Source organism: Misgurnus anguillicaudatus, chromosome 1 (genome assembly GCF_027580225.2).
Source record: "Misgurnus anguillicaudatus chromosome 1, ASM2758022v2, whole genome shotgun sequence".
NCBI lineage: Eukaryota > Metazoa > Chordata > Actinopteri > Cypriniformes > Cobitidae > Misgurnus > Misgurnus anguillicaudatus.
This window is the reverse complement of record NC_073337.2, coordinates 23,023,611-23,044,101: the sequence shown is the minus strand read 5'-3', so window position 1 is coordinate 23,044,101 and position 20,491 is coordinate 23,023,611. Positions and strand designations below refer to the sequence as shown.

The window sequence follows — 20,491 nt, the reverse complement described above, 5'->3', positions numbered from 1 at the left end:
CCTTATGTTGAAACCACCCAACATTTAAACTTTAAATTGGCAGTTTTTATTCAGACGTGTGCGTTTCAACTGTGTGCATTTATGTGTCAGTCGTATATATTTATCTGGGACTATGCTATGTATGATTCATAGGGGCAGCGTGGCGCTCCCGGTGACCCAGCGAAAGGGGTAAAACAGATAATCCCTCAAACTCTGATCTAACAGATTTTATTTTCATACTATTACTAATATTTCCTCTCACACTTCACAGATTCTCGGTCCTCAAGGGAAGAAGGGTGCGAGGGTAAGATGTTCAAGATGTCCAACGTCTGCACCAGCTACTTACAGTAATTTTAGGGCGGTGCTGTCTACGCACAGTGTTTAGTTTATTTGTAAGCGTCCTCTTGGGTTCTCCTCATCTGCATTGATAAAAACAATCTCTTGGACAACTTTAAACACGGTTAATTAGCGCCACAAGCATTGCTATGAAACCAAAAGCTCCCTCTGGTCTGCTTGTCAGGGATAAAAGAGGCCAAACTTGTTTCAAGTCCCAAAACATTGCTGGGCAAAATGTGTGATGGTGCATTACATTAAAAGTTTTGAGGTGACATTGAATAAAAATGAACAGAAGAAGCCCAATTGGCTTTAGTGTGACTCCAACAAACTAGAAATGGTATAAGACAGTCCTTCCAGAAAAACGCTGTTTTTTGTGATTGTTGCAGCAGGCAAAAATCCTTGATCTTGCGGCACGTTTTCTTAAAAAATGCGATGGAATAAGTGGGATATTTATGCAATTTTATGCAATAAAATTGTAGGAACTTGCAAAAACTGCCTGAACTTGCAAAAACTATTTGCAGCTTTGATGTTCACGTGGCATAATTACGTCACTTCCTAACGTTCCCATGACAACATGGCTGCGCTTGTGTGAAGTAAATGCTAAATTTTTCAACTAGTTGCCTTTTTCTGAGTTTTTTCAACAAATTTTGAATTAATTCAACTTTAAAAAAAATGTGTTTACTCAAAAAGTTGTTTCAAAACATTTTAAGTTGAATTAACTTTTTTTAAGTGTTGTTGCCCGATTGAAAATAGCTGCCCTTGGGCCTTATTGAGATAACGGCAAAAAATTGACAGATTTGCCCTAAGGCACAAACTTCTAACATTTGTTGGCTGGTTCACATTGTATGATTTGATATTCACAGTTTAAAGATAAGCTTATCAGCAGAGATATTTTGAGTGTTTTCTGATGTTTTTTCTTTTGCTGGATGTAAAAGGGTGACACTGGGCCTGTTGGGCCACCTGGACTGCAAGGGATCAAAGGAGATCAGGGAGGAAAAGGTGAAAAGGTGTGTGTTTGTGCTTTTGAATATGAATGTCCAGTTGGATGACTTCATTGATAAGCTGCCTATCTAAATGTACTGGTGTGTTGTATTTGGGTTTTTTGAAGGGCAACCCTGGGTTTGGGATCCCCGGGCAGCCTGGCCCTAAAGGAGAGAGCGGAGAACGGGTGAGTGGGGTTTATGAGGTTTATAGATTACGGAGCGAAGCGTTTAATATACAGGTAGGTGATAGAAAAGTTGGTAAGGTACAGGTGCATGGTTTATTTCATCCTTCAAATTTTATGTTAGTCTAAAGCATGATGTTTCGCCATCACCCTATGAAATAAACTTGCACAAAAATATTGCCATTGACTGATACTGTCTAGATGGGTAATTTGTTAAAATTATTTGTGATTAACACATTTACACATGAGTCTTCCTATTTAATCAATCTTATGTTTTTATAAACAGGGTAACGTGGGATTATCAGGGAAACCCGGCTCTAAAGTAAGTATTTTCACTTGTTTTGCCCAGTTTACAGTTAAATTCCTTAAAGGGCACATATTATGCAAAATCCTCTTTTACAAGGTAAAACCCAAAAATGAAATAAATCCATCCTCTTGTTCATTTTAATCCCTATTAAACCAAAGCAGTCTCATTAGACATGTTGTATTGATTCTCTTGTTAATGGTATGTCACACAAACAAAGCCCCGCCCACAGCCACTGACTGAGTTTTTAATTTTACCCAATTGATTTTCCACATTTGTTAGCACATTGTAGTGCAAATTGGACAAAAGATACGAATGTCTTAGACTGTATTCACAAGAATCAGATCTATTTTTAAGAGAAAGTGCTCAATGTATGTTGGTAAGGGAGTGAGTAACTGTAGCTCATTTGCATTTAAAGGTACACACGTGAAAACAGCGCTTTTGCTCCCCCCCAAATAGGGGCATTTTGGACTTGCTATAATAAATCATCTGTGGGGTATTTTCAGCTCAAACTTCACAGACACATTCTAGGCACACTTGAGAATTATTTAACATCTTGTAAATATGGGCATAATAGGTGCTCTTTAATCAAGCGACTAACAGTTTGTTCAAGACAGTTAAACATTTTATCAGTATGTGTGTTTACCAGGAATCAAACCCATGTCTTTTTGCAATGCTAATGCAATGCTCTACAGTTTGAGCTACACTTGATCACTGTTGTTGCCTATTGTAAATACACCCATGAAATTCATAAGACTGCAAAAGTAATTGTGAATCTTTGGCGCGTAGAAAAAAATAAAAGATATAATCTCATTGAAATTCATTTGATCACTTTTTTGATTGTGTCCAGGGTAGCGATGGCTCCAAAGGAGAGAAAGGGGAAATAGGTTTCCCAGGCAACCCGGGATCTTCAGGACTAAGAGGTAAAGATGTAAGTAAATCGAGAGCAACTGATACAAGAAGTGTGTGTGTGATACTGTAATATATATGTATGAGAATGCGGCTGTGCTTTGTATCCGAGCGTTTCATTTTTTTTAAGGATCATAGATCCACCATTGTTTGCTTTTTAATTACTGCTTGATTCACATTTAATTAAATTTATGCTTTAATGGATTTCAGGGCTTGCCAGGAATGAAAGGAGAGATGGGACCAAGGGTGAGACTCTAAATAAATCCAAGGAGATTCATATGAGGAGCTCAGATGCAAAAGCGGCTAAACGCCACCTCCGTCAAAAATGAGATGATGATATTAATCGAATGCTCTCGGCACGTATCAAACGCTCGTTAAATACTTTCGAGTCTAATCTGCTAAAACCCTGCCTCAGGTCATTCAGAAATACCGGTTTGATACCGTTGGCAGAATTTAAGAGTCTGATAAAAAAAATGCTAATTTACAAGAAAACATGACATACGCACTTACTTAGAGGGTTTTGCATTTGAGCTCCCACAAAACACACACATATACTGTATGGTAAAATGATTACGTTTTTTTTTAAAGGGGGAGTCTGGTTCACCAGGAGAGCCCGGAGAGAGAGGTCTCAAGGTACAATAGTGATTCAAAGATCTTTAAATCACATCCTCCACCGTTCTCTAAACTGTCTTTGTTAACGTTTTTGGTTATACATTTTTCGTCTGATATGTCATGCGTTTCTCTTTGTAAAACCTTACTACTTAATCCAATCGTATATCTTCTTTCTATCGAAACATTGGGTGCATTTGAAACTCAAAGCATAAAGTCTGTATTTTAATTGTCTTCATCTCTATCATCAGGGCCCTCTCGGCCTTCCAGGGCGACCAGGTGACTCTGGTGTGCAAGGAGAGCCTGGGAAATTAGGGTTACCGGTGAGCAGCCCCATTGTACTTTATATCTGTTAGAATAACAAAGGATTTTTTTGTCAAACAGATTTTTTTAAAGGGATAGTTGACACAAAAATTTTAATTCTCTCATCATTTACTCACTTTTATGTTGCTACAAATTTCTTTGTTTTGCTGAACACAAAGGAAGATATATTGAGGAAAGGATTGTAGCCAAACCGATCAAAGGCCCCAGTGACTTTAATAGTAGGAATAAAGAATACTATGGAAGTCAATGGGGCCTCTGATTGGATCTTGGAAAAAATGTAATTTTAAAACATTAGAGTGAGACTTTTAATTTTATGGGTGAACTATCCCTTTAACCCGGTGATTTCCACACTTTAAAAAAAAATCTGTAGAAATGACAGTATTACTGGCAGCTGTTATGTTAAATTATTTTATTTACTGGCATCAGTTTGTTCAAAGTAAAATAAACATTAAATATTAACAAGTCTTTGTCTTTACAAAATAAAAATAAAATAACAGCCTCATGCAAAGCATTCTGGGAACCAAAATCTGCAGGAAAAAACAGAATTTCTGGTTCCCAGCATGCTTTGCATGATGCTTTTATTTTAGTTTAATTCTGTAAAGAAAAGGACTTGTTAATGTTTAATGTTCATTTAATTTTGAACAAACTGTAAAAAACATCAATTTAAATATACAGTAAGTTACTGGCAAACAGCTGCATAACTACAGTTAAAGTTTTTACAGTGCAACCAGAATTATGTGAAACCCAGTAAGATAAAGCGCTTCTTGGAGAAAGTTTGCTTTGTTAAATGTAATAGTTTAAATGAAATTATGAGTATTAACTCTTTCCCCGCCATTGTCGAGTTATCTCATCAATTAAGAGAAAATTTGCATAAAAAAAGTGTTTCTGAAGAATTTCTGTTAATCTGCAATACCATGATTATCCACTAGTTACCCAATTTATGAAAAAATGAAGCCAAAACATTATTTACTAATTTTAAACTCAATTTTTCAAAAAATGGCTGGCGGGGAATGAGTTAAAGCTGTTAATAGATTGAAACAACTCTTTGTTCATTTCATTTTTAGTTGCTTTTATTTAAGAAAAGAAACAAAAACTATATAGAAATATATAAACAAATGCATACTGTATATATAAGATGTAATTATTTGTGTGCATGCTCATCATAGCAGGCATGTAACATATTGACCTGTTTAAAGTGATACTGCACTTAAAAAGTTAAGCACCAGCACACACTGTAGTGTGTAGTACAGAAATTTGGACAACAGACTTACTTCTTTGACGCTTGTTTTTCAGGGTCCTGAAGGATTAAAAGGCGAGAAGGGTGAGCCGGTATGCTGCTATGATTATGAATTTTTATTTATTAGACATATTTTATTTATATTACTATTTTCTATATTTCAGCATTCAATATTATTTATAAATTCAATATTTAATGGGTTTGTCCTACTATCTTTGTGATGTCATGTTAAAACAAAAAATATTAACATTTTATGTTTTGCTTATGATTTTTAAAATCTGTAATTTTTCAGGGAAAGCCAGGACCACCAGGAGGTTCTCAGGTGAGTGATTTTTGGTGTCCTTCCTGGGAACTGTAACCAGTCGTTTTATATAACGAATATTGATTTACTCGTAATATTCATCTGGTCTATTCAAATGTATGCCTGTTACAAAATTGTTTTGTCAAGGGGCTGATATCAATGCAAAGTCTGTATATATATACAGATATATACATTATATCAGTGGCTGCCGGTGACTTCTTTTTTCGAGGGAGCTTGATGCGAAGTTCGTCACAACATGTATGTAGCCCGTCATGTGTGTGGTTCGTAATTTCAAAATATGTGTTCGGCGCGTCGAGTGAACCTATGTGCATCACGTGTCTTGTCAAAATAAGTGTCTGCTGCAGACGCGTCTAAAGGGTTTATGATAAAAGAGATGCTCGCGGTTGCCAGATACTCACATAATCTCATGTGTAATCAGAGTTTACTGTTAAGGGAGTGTTTTGCAAGGAATTTGGTGAACGTGAGCGCCTCTTTTATCATAAACGGTTTTGACGCGTATGCAGCAGGCATTTATTTTGACAAAACACGTGATGCACATGGTTCACATGACACAACAAACACATATTTTGAAAACACAAGCAACACCCATGACACTCCGAACACATATTTTGAATTTGCGCCCCTCGGATGAGAAGTCACGAGCCCCCACTGATATATTATATATATATATATATATATATATATATATATATATATATATATATATTGTCAGTGTCTGCAAATTCTTACAAATCTTTCTTCCTAGTTGACCATGTCAGACAACACCATCCTTACGAGGGCTATTAAGGTGCTGTAATATTAATATATAAGTTTTACAGGTCGCATAAAACCCAGCTGGCAGCCTAAGTTGTGTGTGTTTTATGTTAAAAGGGTGAACCGGGTGAACCAGGGCTTCCTGGACTCCGTGGAGAGACGGGCAAACCTGGATTGCCTGTGAGTGACACTTCCACATTTCTTCAACATTGACCCATTAAAGCAAAATAGATTTCATATACTGTATTTTTTGCTGTTGTCTCAGGGTCCTGAAGGTAAACCTGGACCACCAGGGAATTCACCGGTAAGACACATACTCGCGTCCACATATACAAACTATTGTGTATTCAAAAAATGAATAACACGTATGGTCATTATTATGAAATATAGTTCGTTGTAGGCCTATGTAATTGCTGTTTTGCATGGAGCAGTCAACATCAATGATGATTGATCAGTTTAAATCACATGACCAGTAAACTGGTTTCAGACCATTATACTGGATGAAAAACAGTAATGTAAATACGTAGGGTTTATGTAGTTCAATTTTCTTTTTGTTCCAGTCAGGATCTGGTACAGGACGAGATGGTCTGGATGGTTTACCAGGAAAGCCTGGATCGAAGGTTGGACTATGTCCTGTTTCAGATTCCCCTTCATATGCAATTTGGGTTTTTAATTTAATTTAATTTAATTTAAAGTTAAAATGTACTGTATTTGTATGCAGGGTGAACCAGGACAAAAAGGGGAACCTGGGTTGGTGAGTAATAAAATTTTTATTCATGCTTATAACAAGTAAATCTCACTGTAGCATATGATTCATGTTTGAAATCACAGTGACATTAAGTGAATTACAGGGTTTGACGCTGCAGTGTAGTATTCAAATGCTTTAAAAACATTATGTCTGCTGAAGAGTCTCTTAAAACCGTCAAATTGTAATCTAATTTATTCACACTTTCTTAAATGTCATCTTTGGTTTATGTTAAAGCAGTTTAAAGCATTGTGTAGGGTGCATCCCTTGATGCCCCCCCAAAAGAAAATTCATGACATAAAAAAAATCTCAAACTTAGAATTTGAATTAAACTAAACATATTAAATGAATGAATCTAGTGCTGTTGGCTGGTAGCTATATTTTTCTAAGCTGTCAGAAAAATGTCATAATGGCCCCCTGGCATCATCTCGTGCCCCCCAGTTTGAGAACCACTGATTAAGGGACAGTCTGTTATCTTAAAGGCGGAGTCCACGATGTTTGAAAAACGCGTTGGAAAAGGAGACGGGCCGACTACCAAAACACACTTATAGCCAATCAAATCAAATCAAATGCCGGGTTGCGTATGTGTGGGGCGGGTCTATCAACAGAAGGTCCAGATTCTATTGGGGTAGGGGCGTGTTTGTTTAGGTGATTTCAAATATCAACATTGGCTTTCAAACATCATGGACTCCGCCTTTAAATTGTGTGGTTGGAGCTTTGAATCTGTTTCTTTGAATAGAAAGGAGACCCTGGTCGTGCTGGGATTACTGGTATGCCTGGTTTACCTGGAACACCTGTGAGTAATGTCCTTTATGTTTTGTATAGAAATATTTCCAGCAGGCTAAATGTGCACACACACACATACACCAACCCAATCTCAAGGCAAGTCGTGGTATAGATATTTTACAAAAGTAAAATATAAAGTATAATAAACAAAAGTATATAAACAAAAGTTTTTTTGTTTTGTGTTGTATTCCAAAGTTTTTTGTTTAAATGTAGCTTAAATAAATTGATTGCAACCAATTACCTTAAAAAAATGTAGTAAATTGAATGAATAATTTTTTTCAATGTGAAGTGATTAAAGGGACACTCCACTTTTTTGAAAATATGCTCATTTTCCAGCTCCCCTAGAATTAAACATTTGAGTTTTACCATTTTGGAATCCATTCAGCTGATCTCCGAATCTGGCAGTACCACTTTTAGCATAGCTTAGCACAATCTATTGAATCTAATTAGACCATTAGCATTGCGCTAAAAAATAACCAGTTACATTGTGTGCCAAGACCAACGGAAAATAGTAATAATCATGGCTGCAGGTGGCTCAGTGATAATACACAGTGCCCGAAAATAGTCCCCTGCTATTGAAAGTTACTCAGGGGACAATTTTCAGGCGCTGCGTAATATCATTGCGCCTCCTGCAGCCAGCAGCAAAGTCTTTGATTATTACGTCAGAATGAGAGTATAGTTCCTAGCCGTATCTGCCTAGAAGAAAGCAACTTTTAATTTTCCGTCGGTCTTACTACACGATGTAACTACAGAAGAGTCAAGTTAAAAAAAAAAAACTCTTTGGTTATTTTTGAGCGCGATGCTTATGGTCTAATCAGATTCAATGGATTGTGCTAAGCTATGCTAAAAGTGTTAGCCCCTGACCCAAAGATCAGCTGAATGGATTCCAAAAAGGTAAGAATCAAATGTTCAACTCTAGGGGAGCTGGAAAATGAGCCTATTTTTTTAAAAAAGTGGAGTGTCCCTTTAATTCTTTTATTTTACTTTTATATTTGTTCTTGTCTCATAGGGCAAACCTGGTGTTGACGGAAAGCGGGGGACAGCTGGAAAAGATGTAAGTGTAATATTTTGTGTTTGTTTTTGAATGCACTTAAGTTTTTTTTTTTTTACAAAACTCTGTTTGAAAATCTTTAGGGAGAACAAGGACCAAAGGGTGATGAAGGCGAAAAGGTTGGAAAATACAACAAATTAATTTATTACATTATTATAATATTTCTGCCATTATTTTAAAAATGACATAGCATTTAGCTTACATCACTGTTCCTTTAATGCACAGGGTGAAAAGGGCGATCCTGGTACAAATGTAAGACATCTTGAAATAATACACATCAGGTCGGTTTCCCGGACAGGGTTCAGATTAATCCAGAATTTTCCAGGTTATATTAGGACATTTAAGTAGTTTTAACAAACATACCTTATAAAAACAGTACTTGTGTGCATCTTAAGATAAAACAATGTCACTTATGTAAATTAAGATATGTCAGTGCACAGTGTTTTTAAAGTGCACCTGTTTCATTGCTAAAAAAACCCGTTATTTTGTGTATTTGGTATAATACAATGTGTTTGCGTGGTTTATGGTTAAAAAAACACATTATTTTCCACATACCGTACATTTTTGTAGGTGCTCTTTAAATGAAGGCAGCTCAAACATGCATTTTAGTCTGGGACTACGATAAGCCCTGTCCAGGAAACCCCCATAGTGATCCAATGTTTCTCATAGATGCAATTGTGTTTATACTTTAAAATAGTGAAATTATTTATTCAAGCCATTAAGTTTTTTATGTTGTGTTATATACTTAAGGGAAATGAAGGTAAAAAAGGAGAACCTGGATCTCCAGGCTTGCCAGGTCCTCCAATTGTACTCCAAGAGGTAAATGCTTTATTTTGGGCTTAGACATAGCTTGTATCTTTATTTTTGGTGAATGCATGTAACTCTTGATGATTTATACTTGTGTTTGACTCCAGGGTATGTCAACCGAGGACATAAAAAAGTTGTTTCCCATCCCAATGGGACCTCCAGGAGCAACGGTTAGTGTGTGACTGACAGGAGATTACTGTTACTAGCTGCTTTATTAAACAATTATAAAATAACTTACATTGGAGACCATTTAGACATTTGGATACAAATTATTTGAGAATTTTATCTAAGATCAGCTCGTGTGTGTGTGTGTGTGTGTGTGTGTGTGTGTGTGTGTGTGCGTGCGTGCGTGCGTGCGTGCGTGCGCGTGCGTGCGGGCGTGCGTGCGCATGTGTGCAGGGTCCAAATGGAATGAAGGTAAGATTTCCAACAATCTTTATAAATAATGTTTCTTACTTCAAGCTCATTTTAACCATATTAACTCAACTTATTCAACCATATTCAATACCGACCGTATTGCAACATGTGACAATTTTACAGAATAATGGTAGCAGCAGTAAGTGATTAATAAGACAGACACAATATAGATACAATATAGCACCAACAGTAGTGCAACATGTGGCAATAAGTAGTCAACATCTATTTTTCTTTTTTCGTTGGCAGGGAGAGAAAGGAGAAAATGGAGAGAAGGTATCACAGTTTCCTGCGTGCATTATCATCCTACATTTAGGTTTTATAAGAAATTATTTTTGTTATTGCTTTATTTAACAGGGTGATGCTGGCCCACCCGGGAGAGCTGTTGAAATGAAGGTCTTTATGGTTACCAACTGCTTACATAATACATCATTGACTTCATTACAAAACCGATTGGTGATATACTATAAACATTTTGATGTTTTCTTTCAGGATATTGAAGCCTTGTTTGATTCATATGGCATTAAAGTAAGTGTATATACTATAGGCCTGTATTGAATTTAAACAGTTAGCTTTAAACCTCATCTGCATGCATTTTGAAAGTAGTGTTAAAAAGATGTATTCACTTGGTAAAATCAAACACAAATTTTGTTATGGATGGATAAAAAGATGTTTTATATTTCTGATCATTGCTTTTCATCCTCCAGCTCTCGCTGCTGAAGACATTGATTGACAGACTGCTGCAAGATGGTATGGAGGAACTTCTTCATGAGATCACCAATAGAAAAGTGAAAGGAGAGAGACAGGAACCTGATTCAAACATCATCGCCGAAATCACTGTGAGCGAACTTCACATCTATAATACACCTATAATGAGATGCTAATGACTACATTACTATTAGACAGTACAAAATTTCAGCTCTCGCGAAATTACGTATCTATAGTCACATAATTTTTTTGATTCTTTTTCGTGATACTGTCGCAAATTTCCGCATTTTTTGTGATCGTATCACAAATTTCTGTTTATGTGTCATTGTCATGTATTAGTTACTCAACTGTTTTGTCCTATTTTCTTACCATTGTCGCTTCGGTTTAGGGTTAGATTTACATAAAATGACATCTTTACCCAAACCCAACTCTAACCCTAACGCCAGGTGACAATGGTTTAACATTTTAAGCGTCACCCCACCCTATTGAGTTAAATCTACACTCTTGGAGCATTCAAACAATATACAGTTTGTCATGATTAGATAAGAATTCATATGCAAACATTGACGTAAATGTAGGCGTCCTGCTGGTGGGACAGTGACATTTAGCAGAAAATAAATGTTTTGAGGCACACTCTCTTCATAAATGAATCAATTACTCTCCCTACATAATGAATTTTATAAAACACTGTTGAAATGTCTATTCTGGAGGCTTAGACCTTTCCAGCGATATATAGTTTGTAGTGATAGATAAAAATTTACATCAACAATATTAATGCAAACTTAGGTGTCCCGTATTCGGAACGGCAACGCTTAACAGTTTAAAAATCAGAAAATATAAAAAATACATCAGAAAAAAATAGTATAAACCATACTTAAAGTGACATCCTAACGCTAGTGATGTAGTACTCGAGTCTCGAGACCAATTTTTGCTTTCTCTGACTTGTTTCTTCAAAGACATGGTATTGACTCGGTCTCGGACCACAGTGGGAGGAGAAGTGCTTGTAATTTCAGACCGAGTCCTCCACACACAACACATAACAACAATAATAATAAAATGCAATGTTGACAGGCATTATTTGAAGATGACATGCCATGGTGCAATGCAAAAATAGTGCATAAAATTGGGAAATATTGGAAAATGAAAAGTAGCTAAGACTACTAATTTAGACATACCACTAGACTCTGCATGTCCTAACTAGGATAAAAAAAAAGTCAGGGTGGGTTTAACATGTTGATGACAGAGCAGCAATGTTGAAGCAGTTTAGAAAAATAGGGAGAAGAGAATCCATGTGGTAGGGATTTTTTAATGATAGTAAAAGTATATTCCATATTAAGACGTTACGACTGCTCCTCTAAACAATTCCCAATCTAGCTTAGTCTGTAGGGCTTACTGTTGATTATTAATGGGGTGAAATTAAATCATTAATATGAAAACTGACATGTTTTTATGGTATTGGTCTCGACTCATAAAGGACCAGACTTGCTTCCTCAAAGACTCGGTCTTAACTCGTACTCGACTGTATTTGAAAACCAACGGACTCGGTCTCGACCCTTCAAAGACTCGGTCTTGACTCGGACTCGGTATAGGCGGTCTCGTCCCCATCACTACCTAACGCAAACACTAAATCTAACCCTAAACCGAATCGACAATGGTTTGAAAATAGGAGAAAGCAGTTGAGTATACGTGACAATGACACATAAACAGACATTTGTGATGCAATCCAGAAAAAACGCAGAAATTGACAGTATTACAAAAAATATTCACGTGACTATATGGGTTAAAAAATTTTCACCTATACAGGTTTTATGAAGCTTGAGTTATTAAAGCTTTGTCTAATCCACAGAGCTCAGTAAAGTACAGTCACTCACATGAATCTTTACCTGGTGTGGATTTAACGGATGAAGAGTCTGATCTCAAAAAGGAACAGATTTCTGAACCCAGTCCTGTAAGTAAACGTTTGTTTTCAGTCATTTGTAGTTCATTTTTGTATATACAAATTCTGTACAGACCAACCAAAAATCAGTGAAAACCTACAATGACTGCACTTCATTCAGTTATTCAGATGGTGCTTGATTTTATTTAGCTGAGGTGTTTTGCATGTAGGTGTAATAAGACATATATATAAAACGTATGTATTACTGTAAAAAAATGTTTTTGCACTTACATTTTTAAAGGACAAGTTCGATATTTTACACTTAAAGCCCTGTTTTCAGATTGTTTATGATAAAATAGAACGGTTCTGACTGAAATTTCGACACATGCGGCTGCCCCGAGAATTTTCGAGTGTTTCTTGTATCACCTCTCATCTCTACAATGGGTTTAATGGTGCACTGGAGCAATCCTTCCTGGAATGCATTGAACTTTCGTTTACAAAGACCTGAAACTCACCGAGTGGTCAGGGGTGTTCACTGATATGCTCACACAAAAATCGCTGCAAAAGATGCTTTCCAACAGGTTTTATCGCAGTGTTGTCCAACTTCATTGACTTGTATTAGATGTGCTGTGAGGTACGGTATTACTCCGCGCTGGGAACTTTGTTTCTATTCTTGCAATTGGCAATGGCGGATTAGCGCCACCAACTGGGCTGGAGTGTCTATTATTCAAGCTCTCAACGGAAGAATATACGGGTGTGAGGCGTTTGGAAAAATAGGTCCACAAGTTAACAACGAATGCTAAAACATCTGTTGGAGGGCATCTTTTGCAGCGATTTTTGTGTGAGCATATCGGTGGACACCCCTGGCCACTCGATGGGTGTCGCGTCTTTGTGGACGAAGGTTTGGTGCATTTTGGGAAGGATTGTTCCAGTGCACCTATGGACCCATTGTGGAGGTGGGAGGTGGGACGCGGGCACCCGAGGATTCTCGGGGCGGCCGCATGTGTCGAAATTTCAGTCGAGGCCGTTCAATTTCACCATGAACATTCTGAAAACAGGCTTTAAGTGTAAAATACCGAACTTGTCCTTTAAGTATAATCAACTTGGATTTACAAGTCATTTCAATTTAGATTAGTTAACTTAATAAATAAAGGTAACATGAGCTAATTCAACTAATCAATATAAAAAATCTAAATTGAAATGACCAAGTAGGTATACTTAAAATTTTTAATTAAAAAAATGTAAAACGTCTTGACCTAGCGTGCCGCACAAGCCCTGAAAAGTGAAGCCAAAACGTCTCGATCGCCCCCCATTGACTGGTCCCAGTATAGGTCATAAACCCCGCCTCCCCATGTTATTCATTGGGACTTGAGACCAACTAAACAATTGAAATACACTTCAAATATTTTTTCCGAAGCTGGTTTCTGTCATTTACTGTAGTTTTTATCACGCTGATGTCAATTCAAGTGTTTGTTTTTAAAATAAGTTTGTTTTTAGTTTAGTAATAAGTTTGGTGGCACGTCATGATTGACAGATGTTATATACGCATTCTGTGAGGGCGAGGGCGGGGTCTTGATTTTGCGGCTTTACTTCCTGCTCACTACTGTGCAAGACTGGTCCCGAAGACGCAAGCTGTCAGCGCCGTATAGGGACACTGACGGCTTCACTTTTCACCAATGAAAGAGAGCGAACGGGCGTCATCCTTCTTTTTTTTACAGTCTATGGTCTTGACGTAATACTTGAATATTAAACAAGGCTGACTTGAATGGCCTCAATGTCTTGTTTTGTTTCTTAAGGAACCAATGGTTGAAATTGAGGTGGGTCCTACTCTTCTCTCTACCATCCACAGTAAGACTAACCTGAGCAATATTAAAGACAAACAGGCAGAGAACGAGGAGAGCAAACCAGAGGTCAACTTTCATGACGTGACAACTTCTAAATATTCCTATACCAACACTTCCTCTGAGAGGGTACGCTTATTACTTCCATGTGGTTTCTAAGCAGCTACAATACCATTTAATATATTTTATCATTCATTTGCGATTTCTCAAACACGTTTACTTCTAAAACGATGTTTTTTTTGACAGTCTTCTGGAAAAGTAGAGGTAGGTATGGAGACTGTTTTACACAGCCATGAAGACACAGGAAAGAAAACTTCTGGAGAAAAGAAGAAAGGCAAAGACAAAGGAAAGGTAAACAGATCTAAACTAAAGCACCTGTGATAACTGTAAATTAACATCACAACATAACCAAATATTAAGACTGTATACTGTACCTAACCAGACATAACTAGAACTAAACATGAATTTAGGATCATTTGTACATCTAAAGCTAACTCATCCAGTGAGATGTCATGGCCACAAACCTAATGATTGCTATTAAAAACCTTTACAAATTATGTTGATTCTCAACTGCTAAACTCTCAACCAGGGCAAAGGAAATAAAGGACGTCAAAAACGGCAAAGGAAGCGTTTGGTAATGTTTTATTTAAACAGTCGCATCTAACCTGACATACACCATGACTAAATAATGCTGATTCTTACTATAACACCTGACTACTCTTTTGTTAATACTTTAATGTATTTTGTTAATATGTTAATACTTTGATGTATTAAAACTAATAAATACTGTATGTCGAAATATATGTTTAAATATAAATCATAAACCCTAAATGAATTTTTAAAATACATTTAAATGTAAAATTAATTACACTTTGCTTTTCCACTTACACATTTAGGGGCGGTTTCCCAGACAGGGATTAGACTAGTCCTAGACTAAAATAAATGTAAGAGGTGTCCAAACTGGAAACATATTGCACGGACATATCTTAAAATACAGTAATGTTTTTAGTAAGGCATGTTTGTTAAAACTAGTTATATTTCATAATTAAACTAAGTCCTAGTCCTGGCTTAAAGGACAAGTTCGGTATTTTACACTTAAAACCTGTTTTCAGATTGTTTATAATGTAATAGAACGGTTTTGACTGAAATTTTGACATATGCGGCTGCCCGAGAATTTTCGGGTGTTTGTTGTTTCACCTCCCACCTCTACAGTGGGTGTGTGGGTGCACTGAAACAATCCTTCCTAAAATGCATTAAACTTTCGTTTACAAAGACGTGAAACTCAGCGAGTGGTCAGGGGTGTTCACTGATATGCTCACACAAAAATCGCGTTAAAGGATGCTTTCCAACAGGTGTTTTAGCATTCGTTGTAAACTTGTGGACCTATTTTTCCAAACGCCTCACACACGTATATTCTTCCGCTGAGAGCTTGAATAATAGACACTCCAGCCCAGGTGGTGGCGCTAATCCACCTTTGCCAATTGCATGAATACAAACAAGGTTCCCGGCGCGGAGTAATACCGTACCTCACAGCACATCTAATACAAGTCAATGGAGTTGGACAAAACTACGATAAAAAAGCGATTTTTGTGTGAGCATATCAGTGAACACCCCTGACCACTCGGTGAGTTTCACGTCTTTGTAAGCGAACGTTTAATGCATTTTAGGAAAGATTTTTCCAGTGCACCTATACACCCATTATAGAGGTGGGAGGTGAAACAACAAACACCCAAAAATTCTCGGGACAGCCGCAAATGTCGAAATTTCAGTCAGAACCGTTATATTTCATCATAAACAATCTGAAAACAGGGCTTTAAGTGTAAAATACCAAACTTGTCCTTTAAGCTAATCCCTGTTCGGGAAACCACCCTTTAAAATTTAACCAACACCTTATGATTTAACTAATACCTTACCTAATACCGTATGTTACTAATCTCACTAATCACAGTCATTACTGCAGTCTGTGTAATATAACTTCTTAAATCCTCCAGTAATTTTTTACTGTTTAATAATGTTTCTATTCTCACAGATAGACTCTTCTATATGTTTGATTATATTATTGTACTTTACATTACAGGAAAACCAAGACAACATAGAAGAGGATGTTGAAGAGCCATCATATGATGATGAAGAATATGAGGTATAGTAAGTCTATGACCAAGTAATCATTTCATCTCGTATTACTTGCTAGTTACCAAACCTGAAATTGAACTTTCATGTTAAATTTATAAAGCTTTATTTGTGTCACGTCAGGATGAAGATCCTACAGAAGACCCATTTTCCGCTGAAGAGGAGGTGAACACTGCATTCTTGTCTTATCTCTTATTAGCACTTTCTAATTTATTAGTGTTTAGATGTGTTTATATACGTATAAACAAATATAAACAATGTTATATTTGTTGTAGTACAAATTAAAAGCATTATGGTGCAGGGATTTTACATTCACATAAATATATGTATTTATTTATTTACCGAAGCCAGTTTTGGTAAATGTTTATTTATTTATTCATTTATTTTTCGTCCTTAGCTCAAATTTTCCACGACAGCAGCTGTATACATGCAAGAAAATGAGGTAAGAGGTTTTCCCACCACACCTTTGTTTCTGATTTATTAACTGTTTAATTGCTCATAAATGTTATTCCATAATTCACACAGGGAGAGATAGAAACATTTCCACTTGCACAATCTCCAGAGGAATTTACATCGGTAAGAAAATATGTATTTCTAATAGCCAATCTATAAATTTATATTTTTAAAGGGTGCATGTTATGCCCATTTTTACAAAATGTAATATAAGTCTCAGGTGTGCCTAGAATGTGTCTGTGAAGTTTCAGCTCAAAATACCTCACAGATCATTTATTATAGGATGTCCAAAATGCCCATATTTGCACTGTAAAAAAACAGGTAAAAATCTGGCAGCAGAGTTTCCAGACAAATTCTGGATTTTTTTGTCTGGCAGCAAAGTTTCCAGACAAATTACGGATTTTTTTTTCAAAATGATGTGCAATAATTTGTAAAAATCCAGAGATGATTTTACAGTCAAAATTTATTAAAGGATTAGTCAATTTTCTTTAAAAAAAAAAAAAAAACCAGATAATTTACTCACCACCATGTCATCCAAAATGTTGATGTCTTTCTTTGTTCAGTCGAGAAGAAATTATGTTTTTTGAGGAAAACATTCCAGCACTTTATTGGACCCCAACACTTAACCGTTTTAATGTAGTTTCATAGGACTTTAAACGATCCCAAACGAGGCATAAGGGTCTTATCTAGCGAAACGATTGTCATTTTTGGCAAGAAAAATTAAAATTTGCACTTTTAATCCACAACTTCTCTTCTTCCTCCGGCTGTGTGACGAGCCAGTAATTGTGTTATGCCGTTGAAAGGTCACTTGTAACATATATGAAACGCACATTTGCGGACCATTTTAAACAATAAACTGACACAAAGACATTAATTAGTATCTTTCGACATACAACAACGTCGGAACGGTCCTCTTTCTCCACACATGTAAACACTGGGGCGTAGTTTCGCATACATCATCCATGATCTCTTGACGTGATGATGTATTACGTGAGATCGCGCCGGCGCGCCACAGAACCGGAGGAAGACAAGAAGTTTTGGTTTAAAAGTGCTTTTTTTTCTTGTCAAAAATCTTTTGGCTAGATAAGACCCTTATGCCTCGTTTGGGATCGTTTAGAGTCCTTTGAAACTGCAATTTTAAACTGCATTAAAACTCTTAAGTGTTGGGGTCCACTAAAGTCCATTAAAATGAGAAAAATCCTGGAATGTTTTTCCCCAAAAAACATAATTTCTTCTTGACTGAACAAAGAAAGACATCAACATTTTGGATGACATGGTAAGTAAATAATCTGTATTTTTTTCTTTTTTTTTTTAAGAAAATCCTAATAAGACTAATCCTTTAAATTACAGAATATCACCATTGATAAACATCCCTTACAAACTAAAAAAAACTAATCATGAATATAAAAAACATAACAGTAAGATCTTAGAATGGTAAATCCCTGTAAATATTCAGCTTTTATCAGTTACTTTATGAAGCTGTTCTGTAATTTTGACAAAAATTTACTTTCAGTGTATAATACACAAAATGCTGTAAAAAATACATACAATTGCCTATAATTTTTTTATGCAAATGCAATTTTTTAAAATGCAAATGAGCTACAGTTTGCCAACAGACAGTGAGCGCTTTTGGTTAAAAATAGATCTGATTCCTGTGAATACAAACACATTTAGATAAGCTGTTGGGGTAAAATTAACCAGTCAGTCAGTGGTCATGGGCGGGGCTTTGTTTGTGTGACATCACATTAACAAGATAATCAAAACAGCATGTCTAATGAGAATGCTTTTGTTTAATGGGAATTTAAAAAGAAGGAGAGGGTGGATATTTTTTTATTGTGGGATTGTTGCGTTCACACACAGCCAAAAACACACACACACACACACACACACACACACACACACACACACACACACACACACACACACACACACATACATATATATATATATATATATATATATATATATATATATATATATATATATATATAACCCTGTGACTGACAATTCGAAGTGAGCTTCACCATCTGCCATCTCATGATTTAGAGTAAATCTATTTTCTGTTATTCTTACACATTTGTAAACTAACTGTCCATGAACTAAATGTGTTTCAGACTGCTCACACCACAACAGCGAGTCCCCTGGTTTCATCCAGAGTCACAGAACAGGTGCTGCTCATTCAAAATGATTCATTATAACAGGTTTTTGCACATGCCACATACAGTATTAACTTCTTATTTGTTTGTTTCACAGACGCCAGCTGAAGCTACAGTATCGCCAGTGTTAAATACAAAACAAACTGAAAAGGAGGTAAGAGTACGGCTGTAATCTTTTCACTTGCTTTCCTCTGGATTTCACCTGCTTGCCTGCTTGACCGGTGCCTGTTTGGTTTAACACAACTCATGCAAAGTCTTGTTTGAAGCATAAACTAACAAGCTTTGAAAGTCATTCCTGTAACACACATAGTGGGTGTTGAATTTCTTAAATGGGTCTCCAGAGTAATTAAATGAGCATATACGTTTCTGCATGATAAAAAAGGGAACAAAATAGCCTTCCATCAGTGAATTTCACCAGTGCAAATACAGCCGACTTGAGTATATAAAGTGTACGTTTCAAAAATTGAAAAATAACACCTTTAAGTAAATGCATCCCAGCATGCACTGCATTTTTAGCTTTCTCTTGATACTGGTTTGTGCCCGTGCAATGCAGAAAGACACATTAAACACGCTTCACAGTCAAACTTACAGGTCAAATATATATATAATAAATATAATATATTTATGTTTCTAACACAGGAGCTCCTCTAAACTCTGTAAGGGAGACATTCAAGTGTGTATAAACTGTGAAGGGTAAAAGAGGGGGAGGAGCTGACCGGCCGGCATTACTTTGGGAGAGCCTCCTTTCCCGTCGCGCAATGATGATGTCATCCGACCACGCTGCCTCTCCACCACGACTAGCGTCGTTCAGTACGCTGCAGTGCCTTTGATAGATCGAGAACAACCACCTGCACGATCTGTGAGGAGAAACCAGCTCAGTTCAAACATAACAGTCCTTTTATGTGCTAAATTACACATATATACTCATGAAATCCCTCCCTTACAGTGCATCGATTTGTTCGCCAGTGGCTTATTTATTGATCAGACTGATAAAAGATTGTATTTTATTTCCGTGCATCTTTACATTTGAGGCAGCGTAATCTGCCACCTGTTTTCACTGGTGAAATTCATTGCCGTATTGTTTAACTTTCATAGTTAATCTGCTTGTGCATGGTCTGTCAGTAAATGTGTTCATCCTTCCTAAACCAATCTTGTGTTTCAGAGTCTTTTTTTGCGTGTGTTACTTCATTTGACAATATTAAACCGATATATAAGGGATAATGTGCATTATCGTGCTTAAAATGCAGCTATGTATCAAATAAAAGTAAATTAAATATGATTAAATGTGACGCTGTGCGTTACTCTTTCAAAAAGCACACTTTTGTACCTAAAAGTCCATATTAGTACCTCGGAAGTACATATTGGTACCAAATATATACTGTAAATTTCTAGTATTTTTGTCTTGTTTTCAGTAAAAATATCAAAAAAATCTTAAATTAAGATGCTTTTCCTTGATGAGCAAAACGACCTAAATTAATAAGTCTAGTTTTTAGGCCAAAAATATCAAATTTAAGTTATTTTGTGCATAAAACAAACAAAAAAAATCTGCCAATGGGGTAAGCAAATTTTTCTTGAATTTTTCTTGA

The 20,491-nt window shown here is 36.3% G+C and overlaps 1 protein-coding gene and 1 long non-coding RNA gene across 2 annotated transcripts in view; one reads left to right on the top strand and one right to left on the bottom strand.

The window, feature by feature from the left end:
* The window catches only part of col7a1l (collagen type VII alpha 1-like), a 103,360-nt gene that overhangs the window by 60,027 nt on the left and 22,842 nt on the right, over positions 1 to 20,491 (top strand). The window contains exons 44-80 of the mRNA XM_073868386.1: positions 133 to 168; positions 251 to 283; positions 1,251 to 1,322; positions 1,424 to 1,483; positions 1,767 to 1,802; positions 2,635 to 2,715; positions 2,904 to 2,939; positions 3,282 to 3,326; positions 3,554 to 3,625; positions 4,920 to 4,955; positions 5,156 to 5,185; positions 5,931 to 5,972; positions 6,056 to 6,118; positions 6,204 to 6,242; positions 6,499 to 6,558; positions 6,660 to 6,692; positions 7,423 to 7,479; positions 8,479 to 8,523; positions 8,604 to 8,639; positions 8,746 to 8,772; positions 9,271 to 9,339; positions 9,435 to 9,497; positions 9,727 to 9,744; positions 9,991 to 10,017; positions 10,099 to 10,137; positions 10,234 to 10,269; positions 10,449 to 10,580; positions 12,296 to 12,397; positions 14,122 to 14,295; positions 14,413 to 14,517; positions 14,756 to 14,800; positions 16,244 to 16,306; positions 16,420 to 16,461; positions 16,694 to 16,738; positions 16,822 to 16,872; positions 18,864 to 18,917; positions 19,003 to 19,059. Coding sequence (XP_073724487.1) covers positions 133 to 168; positions 251 to 283; positions 1,251 to 1,322; positions 1,424 to 1,483; positions 1,767 to 1,802; positions 2,635 to 2,715; positions 2,904 to 2,939; positions 3,282 to 3,326; positions 3,554 to 3,625; positions 4,920 to 4,955; positions 5,156 to 5,185; positions 5,931 to 5,972; positions 6,056 to 6,118; positions 6,204 to 6,242; positions 6,499 to 6,558; positions 6,660 to 6,692; positions 7,423 to 7,479; positions 8,479 to 8,523; positions 8,604 to 8,639; positions 8,746 to 8,772; positions 9,271 to 9,339; positions 9,435 to 9,497; positions 9,727 to 9,744; positions 9,991 to 10,017; positions 10,099 to 10,137; positions 10,234 to 10,269; positions 10,449 to 10,580; positions 12,296 to 12,397; positions 14,122 to 14,295; positions 14,413 to 14,517; positions 14,756 to 14,800; positions 16,244 to 16,306; positions 16,420 to 16,461; positions 16,694 to 16,738; positions 16,822 to 16,872; positions 18,864 to 18,917; positions 19,003 to 19,059 — 2,061 coding nt within the window. The remainder of the gene's footprint in view (positions 1 to 132; positions 169 to 250; positions 284 to 1,250; positions 1,323 to 1,423; positions 1,484 to 1,766; positions 1,803 to 2,634; positions 2,716 to 2,903; positions 2,940 to 3,281; positions 3,327 to 3,553; positions 3,626 to 4,919; positions 4,956 to 5,155; positions 5,186 to 5,930; positions 5,973 to 6,055; positions 6,119 to 6,203; positions 6,243 to 6,498; positions 6,559 to 6,659; positions 6,693 to 7,422; positions 7,480 to 8,478; positions 8,524 to 8,603; positions 8,640 to 8,745; positions 8,773 to 9,270; positions 9,340 to 9,434; positions 9,498 to 9,726; positions 9,745 to 9,990; positions 10,018 to 10,098; positions 10,138 to 10,233; positions 10,270 to 10,448; positions 10,581 to 12,295; positions 12,398 to 14,121; positions 14,296 to 14,412; positions 14,518 to 14,755; positions 14,801 to 16,243; positions 16,307 to 16,419; positions 16,462 to 16,693; positions 16,739 to 16,821; positions 16,873 to 18,863; positions 18,918 to 19,002; positions 19,060 to 20,491) is intronic.
* On the bottom strand, positions 10,203 to 20,318 carry LOC141364239 (uncharacterized). The gene is made up of 3 exons (XR_012369915.1): positions 19,622 to 20,318; positions 12,333 to 12,395; positions 10,203 to 10,597 (listed from the first exon to the last, which is right to left on the bottom strand). It is a non-coding gene; the product is annotated as an uncharacterized lncRNA (long non-coding RNA).